Here is a 22221-nt window from a genome sequence, read left to right on the forward strand (position 1 = left end):
AGCTGTTCAATGGACACATACTGTACATCATAGCCAGAGCTTATTTCAATCTTCAGTTCCTTGTCAGGTCAATGTCAGCCATATGAAACATCCATCCATCCATCCATCCATCCATCCATCCATCCATCCATCCATCTATCCACCCATCCATCCATCCAGCACAGAGACAGACAACCACACACACCCACATCGACACATAGGGACAATTTAGGGTCGGCAATTAACTTCACGTGCATGTTTTGAACTGTGGGAAGAAATCAGAGTACCCAGAAGAAAACCACACATGGTGAGAACATGCATACTCCACACAGAAAGGCCCAACCAGTATTTGAAGCTGCGACAACATATAAAATAGCACACTAAAATACAATAATAACAATTGTAGGAGGAGGAAATTCCAGCGTAAAATAATAATTGAAATGTTAAAAAAAAAAGAATATTGTTAATTACAGTTGTTAATTACAGAGCTGACAAAGTACCACAGAATCTAAAATGTTATTAGGGGTCATGTTTTAGATAAACAGCAAAAGATCTCAGGGAGGGACAATTACGGGTAGAAAAACTAATATTTTACGTCTCTCAAGTTTGAGAGTCGTCAACTGGCAGACATCCTACCGAGGACCTGGCCACGAAACGTGTAGTAGTCAAAGTATCGACTGCAATAAATTAATTCATATAAGTATCAAGACTCTGTGCACTTCTTTTTATTCTAAGATGCTGCTTACTTCTGATACCTGTGTTTGGATAACTTCTGGATTTTCAATTAATAGTCTAATTTTCTATATAAATGGTGGACAGAAGGAGATTGGAGACACATCTGTACTGATGAATCCCTCATATACATAATTTGTGTTTTTGTTTTTTTATATATATATAATTTATATGATTCAGGATAGAATGAAGGAGAATTTGGGAGGAACACTTAGATGCAAATAGAAAAGAGTGGAGTGTGTGGTTGTCTGTGTTTGTCCTCCTAAAGAGAAATAATATTTCTTTAGATTTAAAATAGTGGTGAAAGAAACACCTGCACATTTTTAAAATCACCCAGCGAATGTAAAACTCGTGCGTTTTCTATTTCAAACTGTTGTTTATGCTGCCATCCAGCGGCTGCATGCAGTTACTACACCCACAAGCAACTTTCTGTATCCGGGGTCAGGAGGGACTGATGGCGGCCGCCATGGAGAAAACAGCCGGAATGAAAAACATGCTGCAATTCATGAAACTCATTGGACAACTCAAAGTAAGTCAGGCAATCATTACTGGTCATGTAACGGCTGACTGAACCTGAGAGCTGAGAGCTATTAAATGTTTAATATTTAACCATTTCATAAAGTTCCAATATAGTTGTGTATTTGATTAAAGTAGCTCCTGCCTGGGCACTGTTATTCATCATGCAATACTGCAATTATTGGAATCTATTCTCAGTTTACATTCGCAATACTTCAACTCAGCCTATTTAGTTTTATTCTCGATCATTTTACCCTTTCAATCATGAAAATCGAACTATTATATTTCACGTTTTCATCCCGAAGCCATCATTTACACAAGAGAATTTGCAAAATGCCTAAAACCTCGTTCAGTATTTATGTCAGGAGTGTAAAAGTAACTGACATGACATTTCATTGATTTTTATTTATGTATTTTTTTATTTTTTTAAGACCTCCCTGTAGACAAAACTAGACATTCTTGTGATTCGTGTAGAATGATTCCAACATCAAATTCAGAATGTAAAATGTTTCCTGCAGAGGGTCCCTCGCACCGGCTGGGTCTACAGGAAAGTGAAAGAGCCCGAGAGCGTTTCGGACCACATGTACCGCATGGCCATGATGTCTCTGACCATCACTGACCCCACAGTGGACAAGGACAGGTGGGCTCACACACTCAGCTTCCTTTCAACTGTGTGCAAAAAAAAAAACCCCAACAAAAAAACTACAAAGCTTTTAGCAACAATTGTGAAATTATTTGGAAAAGACATAAGTAAGGTTGACCTGTGAAAGTAATACGTTGAACATCAACCTGCAAAAACGTTCCCCTCTCCTGTCTTCACGTGTTTGCGCAGGTGTATCAAGCTGGCTCTGGTCCACGACGTGGCAGAGTGCATCGTGGGAGACATCGCACCGTCGGACAACATCAGCAAAGCGGAGAAGCACCGTCGAGAGGAGGCAGGTGATCGCCGGGTCTTGACTGACCGATGGAAACACTCTTCAGACAACTGAAGCCGCTTCTCGCGTCTTTCTCAGGAGGCCATGGGACGTCTCACAACCCTGCTGCCGGACGGACTCAGACAGGAGATCTACGCACTGTGGGAGGTGTGTGAGACTCCGGGTCTTTAAAGACGACGGCCTGCGTGTATTAATAAGGCGTTTTTATTTTCTTTTTTTTTGTGGAACGTGCGTCTCATCTGCAGGAATACGAGTGTCAGAGCAGCGGCGAGGCCCGGCTGGTGAAGCAGTTTGACCTCCTGGAGATGATCCTGCAGGCTCATGAGTACGAAGAGTTGGAGGGGACGCCCGGGCGGCTGCAGGAGTTCTTCGACTCCACCGCCGGTGCGTCTCCAGTCAGACCCAATCAGCCGTCGTCTGACGTGCATCAGAACTGAAGCGGCCATGGAATCTGCTGTGTGTTTCTTTTTCTCTCTCGTTAGGTCGTTTCCACCACCCGGACGTGTTGCAGTTCGTCAACACTTTGAATGAAGAGAGGGGGAAACGTCGGCCCAACGCTGAGGAAACGGAGGATTCTGGGAAATCGGAGACTGCTGAACAGCCGCAGACGACCTCCTGATCTTTACAGATGTGCAAAAGTTCTCCCAAGTGGGCGGTGTTCAACGCTGCACAAAGTCCAATTTTCATTTCTTCCAGTTTTTTTAAAACAAGCAAACTCAGCATATTTCCACAGAAAAGGCCGGTGGTGCAGGATTTAATGTTTGGCGGCTTGTGAAAGAAAACTTCCTCAATCCGAGCAACGCAGAATCTTTATTTCTCCTTTCCAAGCAGCTAAAGAGAACCGGCGCTGGCAGTGAAACTCGCCCCACACGGAGAGAACCCGCAGGTTCTCCACACTTCAGTGGACGCCCTGTCGTAAACGCCGCTCCTTCAAAGTAAAAACTGAAATGCGTCATAATTAACTTGTATGTCAACACTTTTGAATGAATGTCAGTATAAATTCCCAGCGATGATATTGTAAGATTCTCAGAAATGTGTGAGGAAGGGGTGAAATAATTGAATTATTCCGTTTCATTGTATTAGTCTTAGTTCGATGGTACATTTTACTCTGTAGAGCTCCTTCATTATCAGAGGTATAGAGAATTATTCTGAGTCGATGTATTTTCTTTTCGGAGAATGTGACAGAATTATCCCTTTTCGGTTCAGGAAAATGGTTGCATCAGTATGTATCCTCAGTTCAGAGCATTTTCTCCCCAAATATGAAACGGTTGTTTGGTTGAAACAGTCTTTAATGCAGATTTATCAGCCATAAAAAAAAGTGACTTAATGCAACGTCTTGGATCAATGTCAGTTTTTCTTTATCAGGTTTCTGTAAAAAAGAAAAAAACAAACACATTGATCTGCATTTATTAAAATATATTTTGTGAAACATTTTCCTTTGACGTTTCCTATACGACCCTTTAATACGGGAGCGTTTTATATTTAATGGACGGCGGCGGCGTCTTCAAACACAGCAAAGTAACATTTAACACACGGAAATGTAGAAACAAAAACAGATCATCACACGGCAACTAAACTTTTTAAAGAGTTCACTAAAACGGATCGAGTGCGAGAGGGGGACAAATGGTATCTGTGGAGCTGCAGCTCGTGTCGGATTACAGCTGGGGATCGTTTTTATTAGTGTGAATCCATTTGTAGGAAGTTAGAAAATAAACGTGGTCACAAATCATTTGACATTATTAGTGATAAAATGTAACTAAACAAGGTATGAAAGGAAGCCATTATTTATTATTCTTCATATAATCCTGTGCCGGTAAGGCCATTTACATTTGTGCAGGAGTCGTATAGAAAAAAAAAAAAAAAAAACCCAAGGTGATATTAATCATTTCAGAGAGTTGGAGGAATCCCAGCTGGGACTTTTAGGAGCTGATCCTGATAAGAGGGTAACAAACTGCAGCTCGCTGAGGATCCTTTCTGCGTGTTTTTTTTAAAGGTTGTTTTAAGGTTTTAACTGCCGGCTGCTCATCTGATCCACATCTGGGGCGTAACATGATTCAGAAACCTCTGGGGGACAGATGGCTTCAGTTTCTCCCGGTCTCAGGTTCTATGAAACACTAAAGATGTAGAGGAATTTTATTTATCTATTTTTTTTTTTTTTCTTGCATGGCCACACGAACCTCGGACCTTTTCAGTATCTGGATCTGATCCCATTCAAATGTTCGGAAACGGCTGCAGTCAGCCGCGTGGGCAGGTTTTCAGTGCCGCGGCGCAGCGGAGAAGGAGTTCCTGGTTCAAGTCCGGCTCCGGGGGGGGGCCCTTAACACGCCCTCTCGGAGCCGTCCGACAAGTTGTGAGTGGGCGTGTCCTGGGAGCTGGCGTTCGCTGCGGACGAGAGGACGTCCTCAAAGCTGCCTCCAGGCCCCGTGCCGCCAACCTTGGTCTGGTGCAAGTAGGGAAAGACAAAACACCACAAATGAGAATTATGCAGAGTGACTGAGAAGCAAGGTTTCCTTCACCCCCCCGCCCCTATCCTGGCTTGCAGGTCTGATGCAGTGCTGCACAGTGGGCACAAGGGGGCAGACTTTAACAGGATAACCACAGCCAGGGTGTATGTAGGGTGTGGAGGAGGCTTTGTGGTGTCTCTTAGCTGCAGAAACAGAGACTTCTAAATGAACTTAAAAGGATCAGCAGGGATATAAACAACCGGTGAGTGTCGGCGAGTATTCACACACAGATTATAGGGTTTAGTTTGCTCCCTTACACATCTGGAACCTGATCAGTACGTCCGTGTGGATTAGTTTTACAAATATATCGTCAAATATGCTTGGGAAGCACATGATCATAATGTCTCTTGACAATTTTGGTCCTTGATTCTTTTATTAATGCAGACTGACTTTCTTTCTCGCAGGGACGCATAGTTTACCTTGATGGTAGTTACCGTATTCTCGACTGTCTCTTCAAAAGACTTGAAGCTGGGAGAGTTTCTGTGGGGGGAAAAAAAACAAAACAACTTTGTTGTCATCGGCGTCATTGAGTGTTTAAAATTATATTATTTTGTACAATTGGGTTTGTTTTTTTTAAGCCTGAGATAAGCTTCCCTGGACACAGTTTGACTGACAGTAAACTGAAAATCTCCCTGCTATTTCAGGGTTTCCAGGTTTAATCGCTGTCCCAGTGTCCTTCTGACCTCACAGTCATGGACTGAACAGAAAAGTAGGACAGACACACGTTTATTTTGGACTCAAAACTACAAACAAACACACACACACACACACACACACACACACACACACACACACACACACACACACACACACACACACACACACACACACACACACACACACACACACACACACACACACACACACACACACACACACACACACACACACACACACACACACACACACACACACACACACGTTACCTCATGGTGGGCATACTCATGGAGTGTCTGATAGAGTAACTGTCCCGAGAGCAAGCATGGTGAGAAAAGAGTTAATGATTAGCAAAACACACAAAGCAACACCGAGTTAGAGAGAAAGAGAGAGAGAGAGAGAGAGAGAAGGTTGGTTGCAGGTTTTCCTTTAGACATTATGCAGGTGTGGTTTATCTCAGGGATGGAATAAAGAGAAAAAAAACCTTCCTTTTGAAGACGCCAACAGAAAATAGCCAGAATTAAAGTGGCCGGGGGAAAGTTCGTGACATGAGTTCACATGACTGACATTTCGAAAACTAAATGAATTGGATGCGATTCTGAGCCGGGCGGCGCGCCGCCTGACTGATCTCTCTGCTCCAGCGTGGCAGCGGCGTCTTGCCTGGTCTGAGCGAGCACACCCTGTACCGCGGCAGACTGCGCGCTATCAGCTGATCTGACTGAGACTCCGCGAGCCCCGGCTCAACGCCGCTTAAGCTCGGGACAACTAATGGGACGTAATCAGTAATCAGATTCTTACCCTATGGAGTTGGATCTTTGGAAGCGTGTCGGGGGAGACAGAGAACATCTCAAGGGGTCACAGTCACATTCGACATTTCATACTTCATGACTTCTAACAACCTGCTACACACTGTACGTTTGAGCGACATAATCAAACACTTATTTCTCAACATATAAACATTTTGGAACCGAGAAGAGTTTCTGCAGGAATTAGGTTAAGTTAAGAGTATTTGTAATCGTGCACAGGTGTGTTTGGCAAAGTGAAAACGTTTTACTTGGCAAACAAACAAGAGTGAAACAAGAAAAGCCATGCGCTAACCCAAGGGGTGTCAAACATAAGGACCGTGGGCCGGAAACCGGGCCTGCAAACAGGCTCCGAATCCGAGCACATTGTAAACATTTCAAAGAAAACATGATTAATACAACTGCAGTTGTAGGAGAAGTCGAGATAGTCAGTATTTTTGGCCGCTCCACTAAAATGTGTTTGACACCCCCTGCTGTGACTTCTCACTGGAAAAAAAAAGGACAAAACACAAACTCTAAGGACCAGTGTGAATGATTTCATGGTATGTGGGAGAAGCTATGGTGGCCACGAAAACAAAACCAAGCAGGGTGCTGGGTTCAATTCTTTATCAAGAAGGTGAGCAAAGAATTGTAATTTCAAACATTTGCCCGATGCCTTGAGGGAGTCGTGATACGATGACGGTGATTCACGCCGACTTAAAGCACTGGAGCATTCTCGGACTACACGGTTGGGTTTGCAGGGCTCCAGTAGAACCGTCAACACTCAACATGGAAAATGATGCACAAGATTAGTCAAGAGGTTGATAAGCATGCAAATACTACACATTAATCATCCGCTGCACACTGGTCCTTTATAGTAGTACTGGACAAAAAGAGGAAACTGTCACAATAAATTTCAGTCGGGCAGCAAGTGGGTCAAATGTTCTGGTTTTGGATCGGCGTACGCGTCTCTCCACACACTTCCTGACAGCAGAGAGAATTTATCACAACAAATTCATGAACATTTGAACGAGACCGACAAGATGGGGAAAGTAGTGGTTTTCAAAGTGTGGGGGAGGGGGAGGGAGAGGGGGGGGTTCCACAACGTGCCCGTCCGTTTTTAAACTTTCAGGAAGAAATCAGGCCAAACTCAGGTGGAATAAACATTTTGTAGAGTGATAAGATCACAAAGAAAACACATTCACACGCCCAAACTTTGAAAACCTCCGAGATCAGGCGACCCGAAACGAGAGAGACCCGTCGGGTGTGAGATGTGTCCCAACTTTGCGAGGGACGGAGGGACAACACATGGTGACATGCAGGGACACACAACCAGTCTCCACGGCAAAAAAAATATACAAACCAAAACTCTCCGCTTGTGATGAGAAACGTACCTTCGTGGGAACAGTAACTCAAGACCAACCAGGCTGGAACGTACCAAAGATAATAAATTGCTTTCTTGTCTGTAGTTTAGATCTTAAAAAGCATGTTTTCATGGCCTCCTCTCCTTTGCCGTTTGGCTCATTCATAAAATCGGTACCAATAGGTCATAAATCTGGCTTCTATTCGGTGGGCTGTTCTCGAGAAGAAAAGGACTGAGAGTGTGAGGGACATATTGTTTTCCAAGAATCAGCCTTACATCGGATCTGTAGAGTACTGTAGACGTGCTCAAAACCACTTCTTTTCAGCTCAGCGTTTCAAAAACCGACCGTGCCGCGATCCACGGCGGGAGGAGAAGAGGGCGCGAGGGAGAAAGACTTTGCCTCGAGCCCTTCGGCTTCTTCAGAAAGCAGCTTAATGGTGTCTGACGTAATCTCAAGCTCCCCTTGAACTGGTTAGAGCAAGAGTCAAAACTCCGCGCCGAGACGCGGAGATGAACAGCCCCGGATAAATATGCTTCTCAGAACTGGATGAAAGTGGAATGCATTAGTGGGAGACGGGTGAAAACAGGTCAAACCAGCTTAGTTATGCAGATGCGCTGATAATTTGAGGGAGCGAGGCGTTGCGACCGGCACACGTTGTACGGCAGCAGCACCGAGCCACAAGGAGTTTTGCGGAGACAATTTTCAATTTTCAATCTACAACGGGCAAGTCATCTTGTGTCTTACGCCACGAAAATCGGGCGCGATCGGGCGCGATCCCGCCTCAACATGCGACTCGGCTCGACAAGCGCAGACCGCAAACGCACCATGAGGAGTTGACCTCAAACTCAACAAGCTCCTCGAGCGGAATTAAATATTCCATTTACCGGAATGTTTTGTACATGAAAAGTAGGACATGTTTTGAGCACAAATCCAAAAATATTTGCGCGGGCTTGCGCCTCCCTCCGCATGTTTCCTCATACCTGCAGAGGCCCGTGCGAAACAATTCACCATGTTTTACATGACATAAGTTTATACGTTTTATTTAACTGAAAAAAAAAAAAAAGATGCACTTTTATTTTAGGGGTTTTTTTTTGGGGGGGGGGGGGGGGGGGGGGATATTCTGCAGTTTTAAGTTTCACAAACCTTTTGGCATTTAAAGGAACATGCACACGTCTCATTTTACAAATAATGAAAATGAATTGAAAAAGTGGTTTCCCCGTGTGATCCTGGAAAGAAGGATACGTCAGTTTTATCTTGTAGGACTGTGAACTCAGTAACAAAGTAAAGATCTTTCCCCCACCCTACCAGACACAATAAACAAACACACACACACACACACACACACGCTTCTATTTAGTTAGTTAGTTAGTTCTAGTTCGCGAACACAATTCAAGCATTTGTAGTAAAACCCACAAACTTCCTGCTCAGCTTTCCTTTATGTCTTCCAAAAGAAACTGCGTTGGAGCGTGTCGATTGCACGAAAAACTTTTTTTTTAAATTTTTTTTTTTTTTTAAGTGAAAACGCCAAACTTTGGTTGCATTTTGGGAAAATACTCCATCTCCATGGAAACGTGTGAAATGAAGCTAATGCACCTGCGCACCACGGCCGTATTAAATAGCTCTTCTGCACAAGTGCGGGTAGATGGACAATAACAACAACGGCTGTCCAGACGGTCCCGACTCCCGGTCCATACTCTCACCGGGACTTTGGTAGTTTTATAGTTGAGTCATCAACCTGGAATAACAATTCAACCGTGTTGTCCGTCCATATGGACGTCTGGTGTACCCGCCAAAGTTAATGTTTGTAGCATATTGTTCTCCGTGCGTGTGTGTGGTGTCATTACAAAAAAAACAAACAACAGCACCCACCAGTGGCCCAACATTAAAACTACATTGTTTTCAGCTTTTCAGTGTCGATGGACATTGTTTTGTTTTTTTTGCTGTGAAAATACGAAACTTTTCGATAACGAAAATGGAAAAACGATGCATTTTCACTTGAAACGTCGTCGGGATAAACGAGGCTCGACTGACTGAAGACGTTTTCACGATTAATGGAAACGATATTTCGGTCACGAGTAACCGACTGGCGAGTAGCAGGAAATTCCTCTCCGCGGTGAGGGCAGAGACAACGGAACATACCTCATGTCTCCAAACTTCCTGGTGATGGCGCTGCCGAGAGTGCTGAAGGCTGCCGAGGTTTTCTGACCCGCTGTGGACAGCGTCTCCGACGTCTTCTTATATCTGCCGAACACACATGGGAGTTTAATTTAATGAACCTGCTCAACGCTTCATTAGATGGAGTTGATATAACTACAGAACGTCCTTGTAACTGATTAAACGCTAAATACGAAAATATGAATGCAGCTTTATAAAACCTTTTAATCAAAAACTATAAATAAAATGATCTGTTTCTCACTTTTGTCACAAACTCTAAAAGCTCCACCGTTTCACAGGATTATAGGGTTAGAGGTCATGTGATCATCATCATCATCTTAGGGACTCTTTCCTTTTCCTACTGTAACATTTTGAATTCATGTCTTTAATATTTGGTGTTCTATTTCATGGCCATGTTTACATCTGGACTTTCTTAACAGGAGTGTCAAATATTCTATTATATATATATATGATATATAAAATATATTCAGCCATCTTTTGATCTGAAATCGGTTGGACCAGTAAAACAACATTTAAATTACAACAAAACCTCCAAAATCTTCCATTGGCTTTCGTGCAAATGATTACGAGTTCACATTAAAGCACATTTTACAAAACCCTATCATGAGCAACCCAACTGTGGAATCTGAAAATCTTCTTCAGACTTCCACGTTTTCATCGTTAATAAAAAGGCACTTTCATTTTCACCGCGGCGTCTTTGCAATCGACTGCTCAGCCGGGTGGCGCAAATTAAAAATGTACAATACTTTTATTGAAAATTGTCCCATGACCGTCTTTTTTTTTTTTTGTTGTTGTCATTTTCACACGTTGCAATAACATAACGGGGCCGAACTGGACCTTGTGGCCTGCAGGCCGTTTGTTTTGACACCCCCTGGTCTTTCACATTCCATAGATCTGCGGGCCTAACCCACTTGGTCTTGGACCTGACGCGCTTGTGGCCAGAGTGGTTCATTATAGATGAAGGTGCACTGTAAAGCGATCTTCAGGACGGAGTGTAACTGGATAAGACGGCCAGCCTTCAGAGAATATCCCCTTGCTCCATCCTGTCTCTTGGCTTCTGTTTAAAAGCTCTGCACAAACTCTCTCACCAGGAAATGGGATTATTTTTCTGCAAGCCACAGGCCTTTTTAAAATTTTTTTCTTATTTATACAATCAACCTCATTGCAACCAAATTGTAACTCACTAATAATATATAATAACATAATGACTGTTTGCTTTTGAAAAATGTCACGTTCTTTCCAAAGCTGAAAAAACACATTATATTGGAGAACAGTATTCACTGTATTTGCATTTCTGGATGATTATGAAGATTTTGTAAACACTCGAGTCCTGAAGAGAGCTGTCAAATCAAAATTCCAAGTGGCTTTTCTTTTATCTGAAAAGGCAATCATCGCAGATCACAAACTGCAAATTTCCCCCGTTGTTTTCGATGAACTGACATTTCCACGAAACGCTCGTTCGCCATCATCCAGCGACCGAAGCGAGCGTGATACTGATCGCGCACCGGGGTCAAGGACAGCCTGCAGCAGCCACTGTGCTGCCGTTTGATACGTTTTTAATCAGGTTTCTGGTGTCTGTTACAGTGACCAAAACAAATCACACACACGCTGGGCAGTTAAGAGCCGGAGATTATGTTTTTTTTTTTTTCTAACTGTCTTTAAGATCTGTGTGAGCACTCTGGAGCATCTGCTTATGCCTGCTGTTAGGAAAAGAAATACCCGCATTTGGTGTGTTTGGTGTGTGTGTTGTCTGAAGGGCATCGACGCTGACAGAAAACAGAGACCGTGTCCGCTCTGCAGGTCCTCATGCTCATTCCCATCATTTTGTTTCAACTTTGACAGAACGCATGATTAAAAAGTTTTCGCTAAAGTGTTGCTTTTGTAGGATTTTTCGAACTTGTGAAAAAAAAAAAAATACAACAGAACGTTTCTCACAAATGTCATAAATGCTGGTGTTGTGGTCCTTGGCAACACTTTTCAAAAATACGTGATGTTGGTACGTTTAATGTATGTTAAACAAGATTATTCAACACTTGTTTAGCGTACGTCATGCAGTCCATCTCTACTGCCTTTTAAGTTGGGTTTTTTTTTAAGTTCTAACCTAATTTTAAACTAAAGTACTGGGTTAAGAATATCAGTATTCAAATATTTCTGTGCTTCACAAAGTGTCTTATAAAGGGTTAAAAGTTGTGTTTCCCTATTTCGCCTGCTCTAACAGGGACATGATATGTCAAATTGGACAAGACCGTTCAGCTTGAGGTCGTTTTTTGAAAGTCATCCAATATAAATCAGATTTACGACCACTTCCGTAGCCTCCCACAGCTTTAGCAGTCTCAATGTGCTTTACACGAGTGTTCACATTCACTCGCAATCATCAGGAGCTTCTTGGAGCTCGTCGCCTTGCCCAAAGACACATGGACAGGTTGAGATCGGGGATCAAACCACCAACTTTTGGATTGGAAAAAAGACCCATTCTACCTAGTGACTCAGACGCCTTTAAACCTCGCAAAGTCTTTAGTCTGTCAGCGGCACTGCGGCGCCTCGCTCACGAACTTACGCCGTGGAGCTCTGCATGTCCTGCCAGCCTCGGCTGAAGTTGGTTTTGAGCTCGTTGAGAGGCCCGACGCCGAGCTTCTGTTTGAGCTCGCCATGCTGCTTCTCCTTGGACGACAAAACCTGCTTCAACGTATTGATCTCCTCTTCCAGCTGGAAACACACGCAGAGGGATTCATGCAGACAAAGTGAAGGTTATTGCTCCGTTACCGAGCAGTGTGTGTGTGTGTGTGTGTGTGTGTGTGTGTGTGTGTGTGTGTGTACTTTAGCCAGCTCTTGTTGAATCTCCTCTCTCTCCTCCTCTGTCATGACAGGGTTGCTCAAGTTGACTTCCGACACAAAGTCTTCATCAGCCTCCCTCAGCGGCTCCGAGTCCAGAAAACCTGTTTTAAAGACACACAAAGGCCGCATGAATGCGCTTTGGCAGATTTGTGTTTGATCGGCGACTGAGAAACAGATGGAACCCAAAAAAAAAAAGAAAGACAGCGTAAATTCAAATAACCTTTTCTTTTTTTAAAGCACATTTGCCTCCATGAGAGAAGGTCTCTAATTTAAGAGCAGGCCAGAGGGACCAGAGGGGTTTTCATTTTAGCTGTGTCAATACAAACACGCCGCCGATCTCTCATATCATTTCTCACTATCTTATGTGTCTTGCGTGTCTCCCTCGCTGTGCCTTTGCCCGCGAGCGCCATCTGTCCGACTGTCCCCACGTCTCTGTCCACATGTCTGCCTCTGTGTCCGTCTGCGCGTGAGTCGGCGTCCATGTCCGACAGTTACGTAATCTCTGGCCGCAGCCCCGCAGCGCGCTAATCTGGCTTAACTGATGCGGATTATCTTGCTTTAACTCTCCCGACCAACACAACAGACAGAGACCGAGACACGCACACGCACACACACACACACACACGTCTACACACGAAGCTTTTAGACTTCAGAGTGTAGAATAATCTTGAAGTCGCAATAATTGATTCCAGCGGTTTGAGTGGAGAGAAAGAATTTTGATGTGTGGGACCAAAATTAAAGGCTTTACATAAAACACCCGGCTTGTTTACATCAACGGAAAAACATTCTGTCCACACAAATTGCATCAAACACGATCAAACTTTTCCAGTTTATGTAGCCGTCTGCTTGAGAAAAAGATGTAAGAAAGTGGCACAAACTATACTAATGTGTCTGAAAACAACACACGCGCACACACACACACACACACACCACCACACACACTTCAGTTGCGATTCTGAACGGAAACGTCACTTCTAAGGAATAAATTGTGTCGATTGAGGCCATTTAAAACGAGAGCGTTCAAACACGATGGGTCGTGTTGCAGGATGTCCTGCAGGATATTTGTGAAAGGAAGTCGGGGCAGTTTGGGGGTGGCACACAGGCACCAGAAAGCACCAGGATGATCCTGTGTGTACACAACAGCAGGGGAGGTAAACACGCGGGAGGGGATTGCGCTCAACGTCTTCGCAGCGGGCCTGCCAAGCACGGTTCTCAGATGTCAATTTACCAGGATGCAAAGGGAATGCGTTACCGTACCTGCCGTGAGGTGTCCTCTCTCTGGATGTGGGTGCATTAAGAAAGAACACGAGGAAACAGGGACGTTAGTCGAGGCAGTGACGCTATAGAAGATGCTGCCCTCTGATATCGAGCACATTTTGTTAACCGGTCACTATAAAAAGGGGCTTAGCAGCAAAAACACACAACAAACACACACACACACACAAAACACAGCTTTAGCACTTAACTAAAGCAGAACAAGCAGCAGACCTTTCCATAGGAGGGAAGCTATTTCTGCAAACATCACACAGCAGGAGGACAATGAGACTTTCAAACCCCCTGCGGCTAAAATGGAAGCTTCTCAAGTCAGAGATATCAGACTGAGCGTTTGTTCCTGCTTACACAGCCATTAGGAGGTTATTTAAGGGGCGGGGGGGGGCATTGGTTTAGACACATATCGACAATCGTGGGTTGCAAATTAACTCGCGTTTAAAACACTTAAGGCACCACAAGCCACTAAACTTCGGAGTCTCTTTTGTTTGATTACACCAATAGAACTGAACGAGCTGGAGGAACTTATTTCTAATTCTTCCCGAATGAACGATTTACCTTTGAGCAAACACAAAACCCTTAATTTAACAGATTTCTCTTTGCAGTTAATGAACGTTTTTCTTTTCATTAACAAAAGTGTCCGTTCACATTCTGTACCAAAACATCTGATTTGTTCTGTGCGCGTGCGACCGAGTGATGCCGTCGCTCACGATTGGCTGAAACAGATATTCACACTCTTGCCTGAACTCATTGGCGGTCAGAGCGACAAAAAAAAAAAAAAAAAAGCAGCATTTGCAGACACATGATCAGAACAGATCAGGTGCTTACAAACGGTACTGTGGTGACACCATAACCCCGCCTACACTCGTCAGTATGCGCTGCCTTCATTGGGCTGATTGTTTATGAGGAATGGTGATTGGTTTAGACCAATATTGTCAGAAAAACGACCCAATCAAATTAAGTCAGACAGGTTTTTCTCATGGAAGGGAATCCTACGATTTGTTTCCGCTACCATTTTTGCCCGGGAAGAGTTTCCCCGAGATAATGCTTTTTCCCTTTCAGGGCATGTGACTTTAAGGGACTTCTGCCACTTTTCAGAACAGTCCAAGTCTCTGTTACAAAGGACGTATGGCAGAGAGCGTCGGGAGTCACATGTAAGCTAATACAGTTTGTAATTATAGAAACAAAAGGAACAGTGTGCGAGTTGGCTCTTATATTATCAGCACCAATGTAGGGCGCCGTACCTAAATATTATACGGGGCATTCAGAGTACAGGAGGAAGATCTCAGGCTATTTAACTACACATTAAAATCTGAATAATCTGATGTGTTGCATTGAAAGGCTGTTAATATATATGATGCTCTGTTACGCTCTGGCATGTGAAGCATGTATAAAGTGAATGGGTCCAAGCCGTGTGAAATCAGAGGCACTCAAAACTACATTCTTTTGAAAAAACCTGCTCATGTATTACAGAATGTGGACTTTTTCCTGCAGAAGCTTCTACGTTTGACAACAACCAGACATTTCATGATGGTTGAACACACTCCCCAATATTCACCTTTGATCGAAACACTCCACACTGGCAGAGCAGGCTCAGACATGTACTGTTCGGTTGCCATCCCTTACGAATTTGGAACGTTCAACCAAAGAGAAAGGTCCTCTACTGTACAGGCTACCGCTACCCTACACCGTTTGTCACCTGAGCTGTCCAGCTGCATGTCCCAAGTGGTGGACATGACCCAGCTGTCAGAGAGGGATGTTGATCTGTGACCCCACTGATCCTCCCCTGCTGGTGGAGGTTTACCCCATTCTGTTAGACTTCCCCCATTTTGGACCACCGGAGCCCAGTCCTCCCCACATGAGCTCCTCTTTACCGATTCGTCCCCGGAGTGGTAAAACATGCCTGAGACAAAAGGGATGATTGGATTTATTGTTCAAATGATTCCTTTTGATAAAAAAACGCCCTGACGTGACTGATCTGAATTCCATCTTGACCACATATTTCCACACCTTTTAGCCTCTGACTTCACAATTGAGTTTATGCATCTTTTCTGTATTTGATTTAAATCCTACAAGTTAAACATAACTAACATACTGCAGTGTGTTCATGCAGGAACCATGAGCATTCATAGGATTTCATGTTTCCAGAGTTGTTTTTAATCCATTCCAAATAAACCCTAAATGCACGTCTTCCTCCTCCTAATCATTTGCAACGCTTGTGTTATTTTCATTTCGGAGCAGGGGAAGGTGAAATCACATCAGTCGGCTCAAACATTAGTGGGACCACAATGCATTTCACTGCTTCACACATTCATCTAAACAGCATAATTCAAAACAACATCAGGGAGGAATGACAATAGTATTGAATTAAGAAGAGTAGCTGTCAGATGTAATTCAATACTGGGCTGAATCAGAAGAACAACACTGAGTTATTAATGAAAGGCTGAAGGCATCTACTGGGTCAGATGTTTGTTAAATTTTTTATTTTGATGAGATGTTGCAAGTTATATATATATATTATTTTTTTTTTTATCAAAAACACTACCTAACCTTATATTCCATTCTAATATTGTATTTTCAACCCCTGTTTTGTTTGCGATTACTTTATGTTTATTGAAGTTGTTTTTTTTGCAAGCCGTCAGTCCACGACAAGACAGAGACAAACTTTATGGAAAAAAAAGTCACAAGAAAACCATAGAATATATACATCTGCAAAATCTCTACACATAAAGTTTGACTTTGCGACAGCACAATACGCCAAATACCCACATCTACTTGCACAGAGAGCGCAGCGTTAAAACACTGGTTACAATTACATGAAATTCAGTTCTCCTCCATTTGAAAGGAAAGTGCATCAAGAATTATTGACTAATAAACGCTACAACAAAACATCGTTGCTATAGTAGAGTGCAGCCGAACACTGATGGACACACACACACACACACACACACACACACACACACACACACACACACACACACACACACACACACACACACACACACACACACACACACACACACACACACACACACACACACACACACACACACACACACACACACACACACACACACACACACACACACACACACACACACACACACACACACACACACACACACACACACACACTGTCACAAACGTAGAAAAGCTTGAGCCTTTAAAATAGAAGCAATAGGCAGATTGTAGAAAGCGTTTTATGATTTTCTTTTGACACCGTCAGTGCAGGAAAAGCCCCCGGTGCCTGTGACCTCCGGCCTGGTTTTGAACCACGAGGTCAAACCACCGCAGAATCGCTTAAATGCATAAGTGCAACAAGTGCGAGCACAACCAAGGCACCAACCCGGAGTGGAGTCTTCCTTACCCTGCTCCCCCTCTTCTGTGGCTGAGTTAACCCATTCCTCTCCAGGGCCCATGCTGCCCCAGTCCACCACTGCATCGCTCAGAACATCAGAGTACAACTCTGCAGCAGAGCAAGGCAGCAGGGGGAGAGGAGACAAGAGAACTAGTTACACACACACACACATTAGATTTGGCTTCCCCGCCTGTTTTCACTCTAAACCGTCACCGCGAGCGCCGAGCCTCTGCAGTTCACCTGACTTGGCATTGTGCACAGGAACCAGAAGCCTGACCTTTGACTCTCTGCGACAAAGATCAGGCCGCCGCCGAGCTCTACGAACAGGATACGATTCCTGAAGGCAGGCAAACGTCAACTTGAAACTTATCCAGAACTTAAATCAGACATCATTAGGCAACGGAGGCTCGCTGACGGCTGATGAAATGTCATTACAACACATTCAGGAGGAAGCTAAACGCACTTACTTCCTTCTGCTTCCACATTTTAAACTGATAAAACTGAACAACACACCACTTTTCTCCAGGAAAGAAGATACCACAGATTCCAGTACGAAACGTGAACACAAAATCATCAAGTTTTGATCTAAAACGTGACACCATCTTTACAATCTCTTGAAAGTGTATCTGGATTAATTTCTAAGCAGGTGATGGGTGACCTTGGTCGTCTTATTTGTGGAGCTGAAGTTTCTCCCTCTCACTGTCCTCTCAGTGAATCTCTCCCCCTTGTTTTTGTAGGGGTGAAATACCTCTGGTCACAAGATTACCATTTGGCCCAGTGGTCATGTGGCTATGTTAAATCAGAGACTGGTCATATGGCTGGGGGGTGGAAGAAAAATTAATCAATTAAAGCTTGATCCAGGGCCAAACTGTCTTCACAGCAGCATTTACAAGGAAAAGTACAAGGTTCATGGAGTGTCTCGCATCAAACAACTACATGGATTATAAAGCTTCAGAAAGTTTCAATGAGCCCATACTTCCTAAAATAAATTCAGAAAATGCTGAAAGAGCCTTTCTGTCCTGCTGTATTTACCAACTCTAAGCCTCTGTGGCCTCCAGTCACTGAAACAGGAACCCATTTAGACCTGCAGAGCAAAGGAACTACCAGAATAGACAAAACCTCACTTTTCACCTTCAGATTAAGGAAATTAGACTAAAAAAATTTTTTTTTAAAAATCCAAGAACCACAAAACTACACCTGTTGGGAGGAAGTCTTACTTTCAGTAGATTCTCTTTCAACACACATCAACATAAAAGTTAGTAACGTTAGTCGGCATTCTGAAAAGGTTGCGGGGACTTGAATGGATGAACATTGTTCAACTTTAAATACCAGGAATACCTGTGGAACTCATGCATTAACAGAGCAGAGAGACTCCGAGCCAGGAAACAGGATCCAGGTCCTGGAGCTGCTGTCCAGTTTCCATGTCGCGGACGCGCTCCCACAGTGTCAACATGCATCGTCACGACTGTTTTCACCCCGTTCAGAGACGTCAACGTGAAGCAGGACGGAATGAATCGACGGTAAACACAAAGTGCGGCTCCCACCACTCACCTTGTCTGTTCTCCATCAGCCACGCGCAGGGAGAGCTCCTCTACAGACAGAGACGGCACGCGCGGGTCAGTGTCGACGCTCCCTGCGGGGTCACGCGCTCGGCCAGCTCCCGGGCGGAGCTTGGAGCGCGAGCCAATGAGAGCGCGCCGTCGCAATTCTTTATTGTAATAAAACTTTATTCTCATGCTGAAAATACGGTGGAGTGGGTAGCTGTGATGTGTATTTTAAATAAAAAAATTATAAAATATAATTAAATGGATTCCTCCAGCCTCCGCTACTTTATTATCATTATTATTATTATTATTATTATTATTATTATGGGGCCATTCAACCAGAATGCCAGGGGTTGGAGTCTAGACGTGGCCTTTTAGTGTGAAGTTTGTATGCTCAATCTGTGTGTGCACCAGTTTCCTCCCACAATCTGCAAACGTACATTTCAACTTTATTGATGACCCTAAATTGCAATGTGTATGGTTGTTGGTCTCTCAGTGTTGCCGCTGTACTGACTGGAGACCTGTCCAGGGTGTACCATATCTTTGCTCATTGTTAGACCCTGGATTAGGTAAGGCAGTATAAAAGATAAATAGATCATTACCATGAAGTCAATGTTTGCCAAACAAACAGCTAAGGAGGTCATCATGCGGGGTGTTCTGAGGAGCGGGGTCTTGAATTTTTGCAGATGAGGTTGTCCTTTCAGCATTGTCACAATAAAGCTCTCCATAGCATTCAGCAGAACACTTAAACCATTGAGATGTGTCAGCTTCCCCTAAGTCTGAGTCCATAGTTCTCTCCCTTTTCTAGGAGGACATTAACTATCTTGGTGTCTAATTTGCAAGTGACTGGAGGAGGGATGGTGAAATGAGCACAGATTCAAACAGCAGTAATGCAGTTGCTGTAAAGGATTGTGGTGAAGACGGACCTAAGCTGGAGGGTTGGTTTACATCCCCACCCTCACAATCCTCCATAAACTTTGTGTTATGACTGGCAGGAATAAATTGCAGATTTTTTTTCTGGAGTGTGGTGGGCCTCACTCTTCAAAATGAGAAACTCAATCATCACCAGAGACCAAAGAGGTCAAACTACTACTCCTGCACATTGAGGGGCGCAAGTTGAGGGGGGTTCAGGATGATGAGGATGTCCATTGGTCACCTCCCATTAGAAATACTCCCATCCAACTGGGAGGAGGCTCTGAGGTCCGGACCCTCTGGAGAAATCACACTTCTCCTTTGGTTTGGGAGCAGCTTGGGGTCCCCGCAGAGGAGCTCGAGGGACAGGGATGATGGGCTTCGTTGCTCTTCAGAGTGCTCCATGTGGACTAAGCAGCAAACAAGATGGTTGGATAACTTTCCAAGAAGAAATATGAGTTTATTCTGTATATATTTTCATAGTTATTATCAATATGTGTATCTATTATATCAACACAAGTCAAAGAAACGTATTCCTTGAGTCCTATTTATATTCTATTAAAACCATTTAATAGTAACGGTCGGAAAATATTTAGTCCCGCTTTCCCATATAATAATATAATATTAATAATAATAATAATAATATATAATTGGCCAAGTTAGCTCGACTAATACGATACTATTCTCATTAATTTGTATGAATAGGAAATGCTTCTGGCATGCACTACACAAGGTGTTTGTTCTGTATTAACATGACCCGTAACTACGATATTATTTGAGAAATAAAACAATTCACGCCATGGAATTAGATCTTAGATCAATTTTTGATATTATACTACTGCGAACTTCAAGAACGGCCTTAATTTAACTGTAGTGTTTCCCTTGTTAAATGTAGCTCTAAATCTCCTCCACAAGTCTCTGGGGACGCTCTGCATCCCATGATGCTCTTGTGACCCCTACTGACAAAACACTGCAGTCACAACTGCAGAACAGACTGACTGCACACAAACTGTCAACATGACTGAGAAACACCATTATGTACCAATTAACAGAAAAACAAGTAGTACATTTAATTTTTTTTCCTTCATTTAGTTTATTATCCATTAAATTCTCAGATGAAAACAGTGTACCTGGTTAAGTGAGCAATAATAACAACAGCAGATATTTCTGACAGTGGCAGCAGGTGGAACGATGGGCTCCTGGTGCAAACAAGGAGAAAACTAATCAATTTTCTTTGACTAGAAATATTCTTGTCAACAAAGCAGTGTATTACAAATAAATATGTTGCTGTGGTTTCAACATGTGGTCCATCCAGGTGTTATTCATATTACACAATGTAGTGAAACATCAATGTCCAGGTCTCCTGAGATAAAAAAAATGAACCTGTAATGTTTCTTTCTCTAACCAGACACTTCATTTGCTGAAAAAGACACATCTTTTTGGTATAATCCCCTCTTTCTCTGAGATTCCATGTCAGCCTTGTCCATTTAATGCTGGAAGCAGGGCTCGCAGTGCGACTGCTTCTTCATTTGAATTCAGAGAATGAGGTTTATATGAACTAAAGTAAAGTGATAGTTAAACTTGTGCAAAAGTACAAGAGTGATTTGGATTATGCCGCCCATCACCCTGGATTTTAGTACTAAAGTTAAAATTCAAGCTATAAAACAAAAGTTTTGTCCAAAAACCACACCGATGCACTGCATATTCTCCGTGTTTGGGTAAGACATAGATTAATAGTAGTTACACTCACACACTTATTTCACATGGGACCTCTGTCATGAGGAATCGGCTGTTTCAGTAGTTGTTCTCGAATGCAAACGACACGCCAGTGTGCATTTGCTAATCTGATCCACAATCACTGTGCAGGCAACATCGCATTTTCACGCTATTATCACTTTGAATGCAGTACAAACAAACAAACAAACAAACAAAACCCAGAAGTATCAGCCAGCCGACACATCCTGGCAGAGCAAAAAAAACAAAACAAAACAAAAAAACAATGGCCAAAATAACTCATGTCACTCAATCACTACTCAATTTGATCACTTATGAAACCACAAAGTGATTTTCTAGTTATACAAATACAACACAAAAACAAAGCACCGAAGGCTTCAACATGGCTTTTTAATGTCACACAAGTAGGCATTTATACACACTTGTGTGAAAGGGTTAAAAAAATTAAATAAACTATTGCGTGGGGGCAAGCACCGTCTTATACTGCAAGTTGTTTTAAGTAAATAACCAGGCAACATTGAGTCAAACACCACATTGTCTGAAAGGGAAAAAAAAATTCAGACTGTAAACAAAAACCTAACGAACTGCTCGCTTTTTCCAAATCGTTTGATAGTTGCCATTTGATAATTTACCGGCAACTGTGAATCAATCAATCCAGAATAAACTCAAGAACAGTTTCAGCTGTGATACACACAGATCAACTGGTGTAGTAGAATGTGACGAAAACAGTAGAAAATACCTGTTCGTGAATGACACAGGAAGTAAAGCTCCAGGTAAAAACAATAAGAAAAATTATTTTCACTGTCACTCATAGAGAAATCAAACAAAAGCTGAGGGTTAAAAGAGAAACAGCCTGTAGAGGTTGCCACCTGTGTTTCAGTGTTTAAATTTACTCATCTATTTGTGCCGCCGCATTTTTACATGC

The 22221-nt window shown here is 43.1% G+C and overlaps 2 protein-coding genes across 6 annotated transcripts; one reads left to right on the forward strand and one right to left on the reverse strand.

The window, feature by feature from the left end:
- Positions 1-1148: 1148 nt before the first annotated feature.
- Positions 1149-3595, forward strand: hddc2 (HD domain containing 2). The gene is made up of 6 exons (XM_080490618.1): positions 1149-1240; positions 1746-1867; positions 2060-2162; positions 2241-2309; positions 2408-2546; positions 2645-3595. Exons 1-6 carry the CDS (start codon positions 1166-1168, stop codon positions 2779-2781), a joined length of 645 nt encoding a protein of 214 aa, XP_080346744.1. The 5' UTR covers positions 1149-1165; the 3' UTR covers positions 2782-3595.
- tpd52l1 (tpd52 like 1) lies at positions 3554-18749 on the reverse strand. Of its 5 annotated transcripts, none has more exons than XM_080490611.1 (10): positions 18658-18743; positions 17116-17214; positions 15448-15651; positions 13737-13757; positions 12462-12580; positions 12202-12350; positions 9609-9710; positions 5593-5631; positions 5086-5146; positions 3554-4602 (listed from the first exon to the last, which is right to left on the reverse strand). In XM_080490611.1, the coding sequence occupies exons 1-10, from the start codon at positions 18671-18673 to the stop codon at positions 4480-4482; spliced, it is 933 nt and encodes a 310-aa protein (XP_080346737.1). In that variant the 5' UTR covers positions 18674-18743; the 3' UTR covers positions 3554-4479. The 5 variants fall into 5 exon arrangements, with proteins under 5 accessions (XP_080346737.1, XP_080346739.1, XP_080346738.1 ...); XM_080490613.1 differs by having other exon boundaries at positions 5101-5146; positions 9605-9710; XM_080490612.1 differs by having other exon boundaries at positions 9605-9710.
- Positions 18750-22221: the final 3472 nt, after the last annotated feature.

The sequence above is a fragment of the Lipophrys pholis genome, assembly GCF_963383615.2.
Source record: "Lipophrys pholis genome assembly, chromosome: 21".
Taxonomy (NCBI): domain Eukaryota; kingdom Metazoa; phylum Chordata; class Actinopteri; order Blenniiformes; family Blenniidae; genus Lipophrys; species Lipophrys pholis.

Coding starts and splice junctions, on each gene's coding strand:
- hddc2 (XM_080490618.1), top strand. CDS start 1,166: ATGGCGGCCGCCATGGAGAAAACAGCCGGAATGAAAAACATGCTGCAA. Junction 1,868..2,059: donor CCCACAGTGGACAAGGACAG/GTGGGCTCACAC, acceptor GTGTTTGCGCAG/GTGTATCAAGCTGGCTCTGG. Junction 2,163..2,240: donor AGAAGCACCGTCGAGAGGAG/GCAGGTGATCGC, acceptor CGTCTTTCTCAG/GAGGCCATGGGACGTCTCAC.
- tpd52l1 (XM_080490611.1), bottom strand. Junction 12,581..13,736: donor GAGAGGACACCTCACGGCAG/GTACGGTAACGC, acceptor TCTTTAAAACAG/GTTTTCTGGACTCGGAGCCG. Junction 5,147..5,592: donor ATGAGTATGCCCACCATGAG/GTAACGTGTGTG, acceptor TTCCCCCCACAG/AAACTCTCCCAGCTTCAAGT.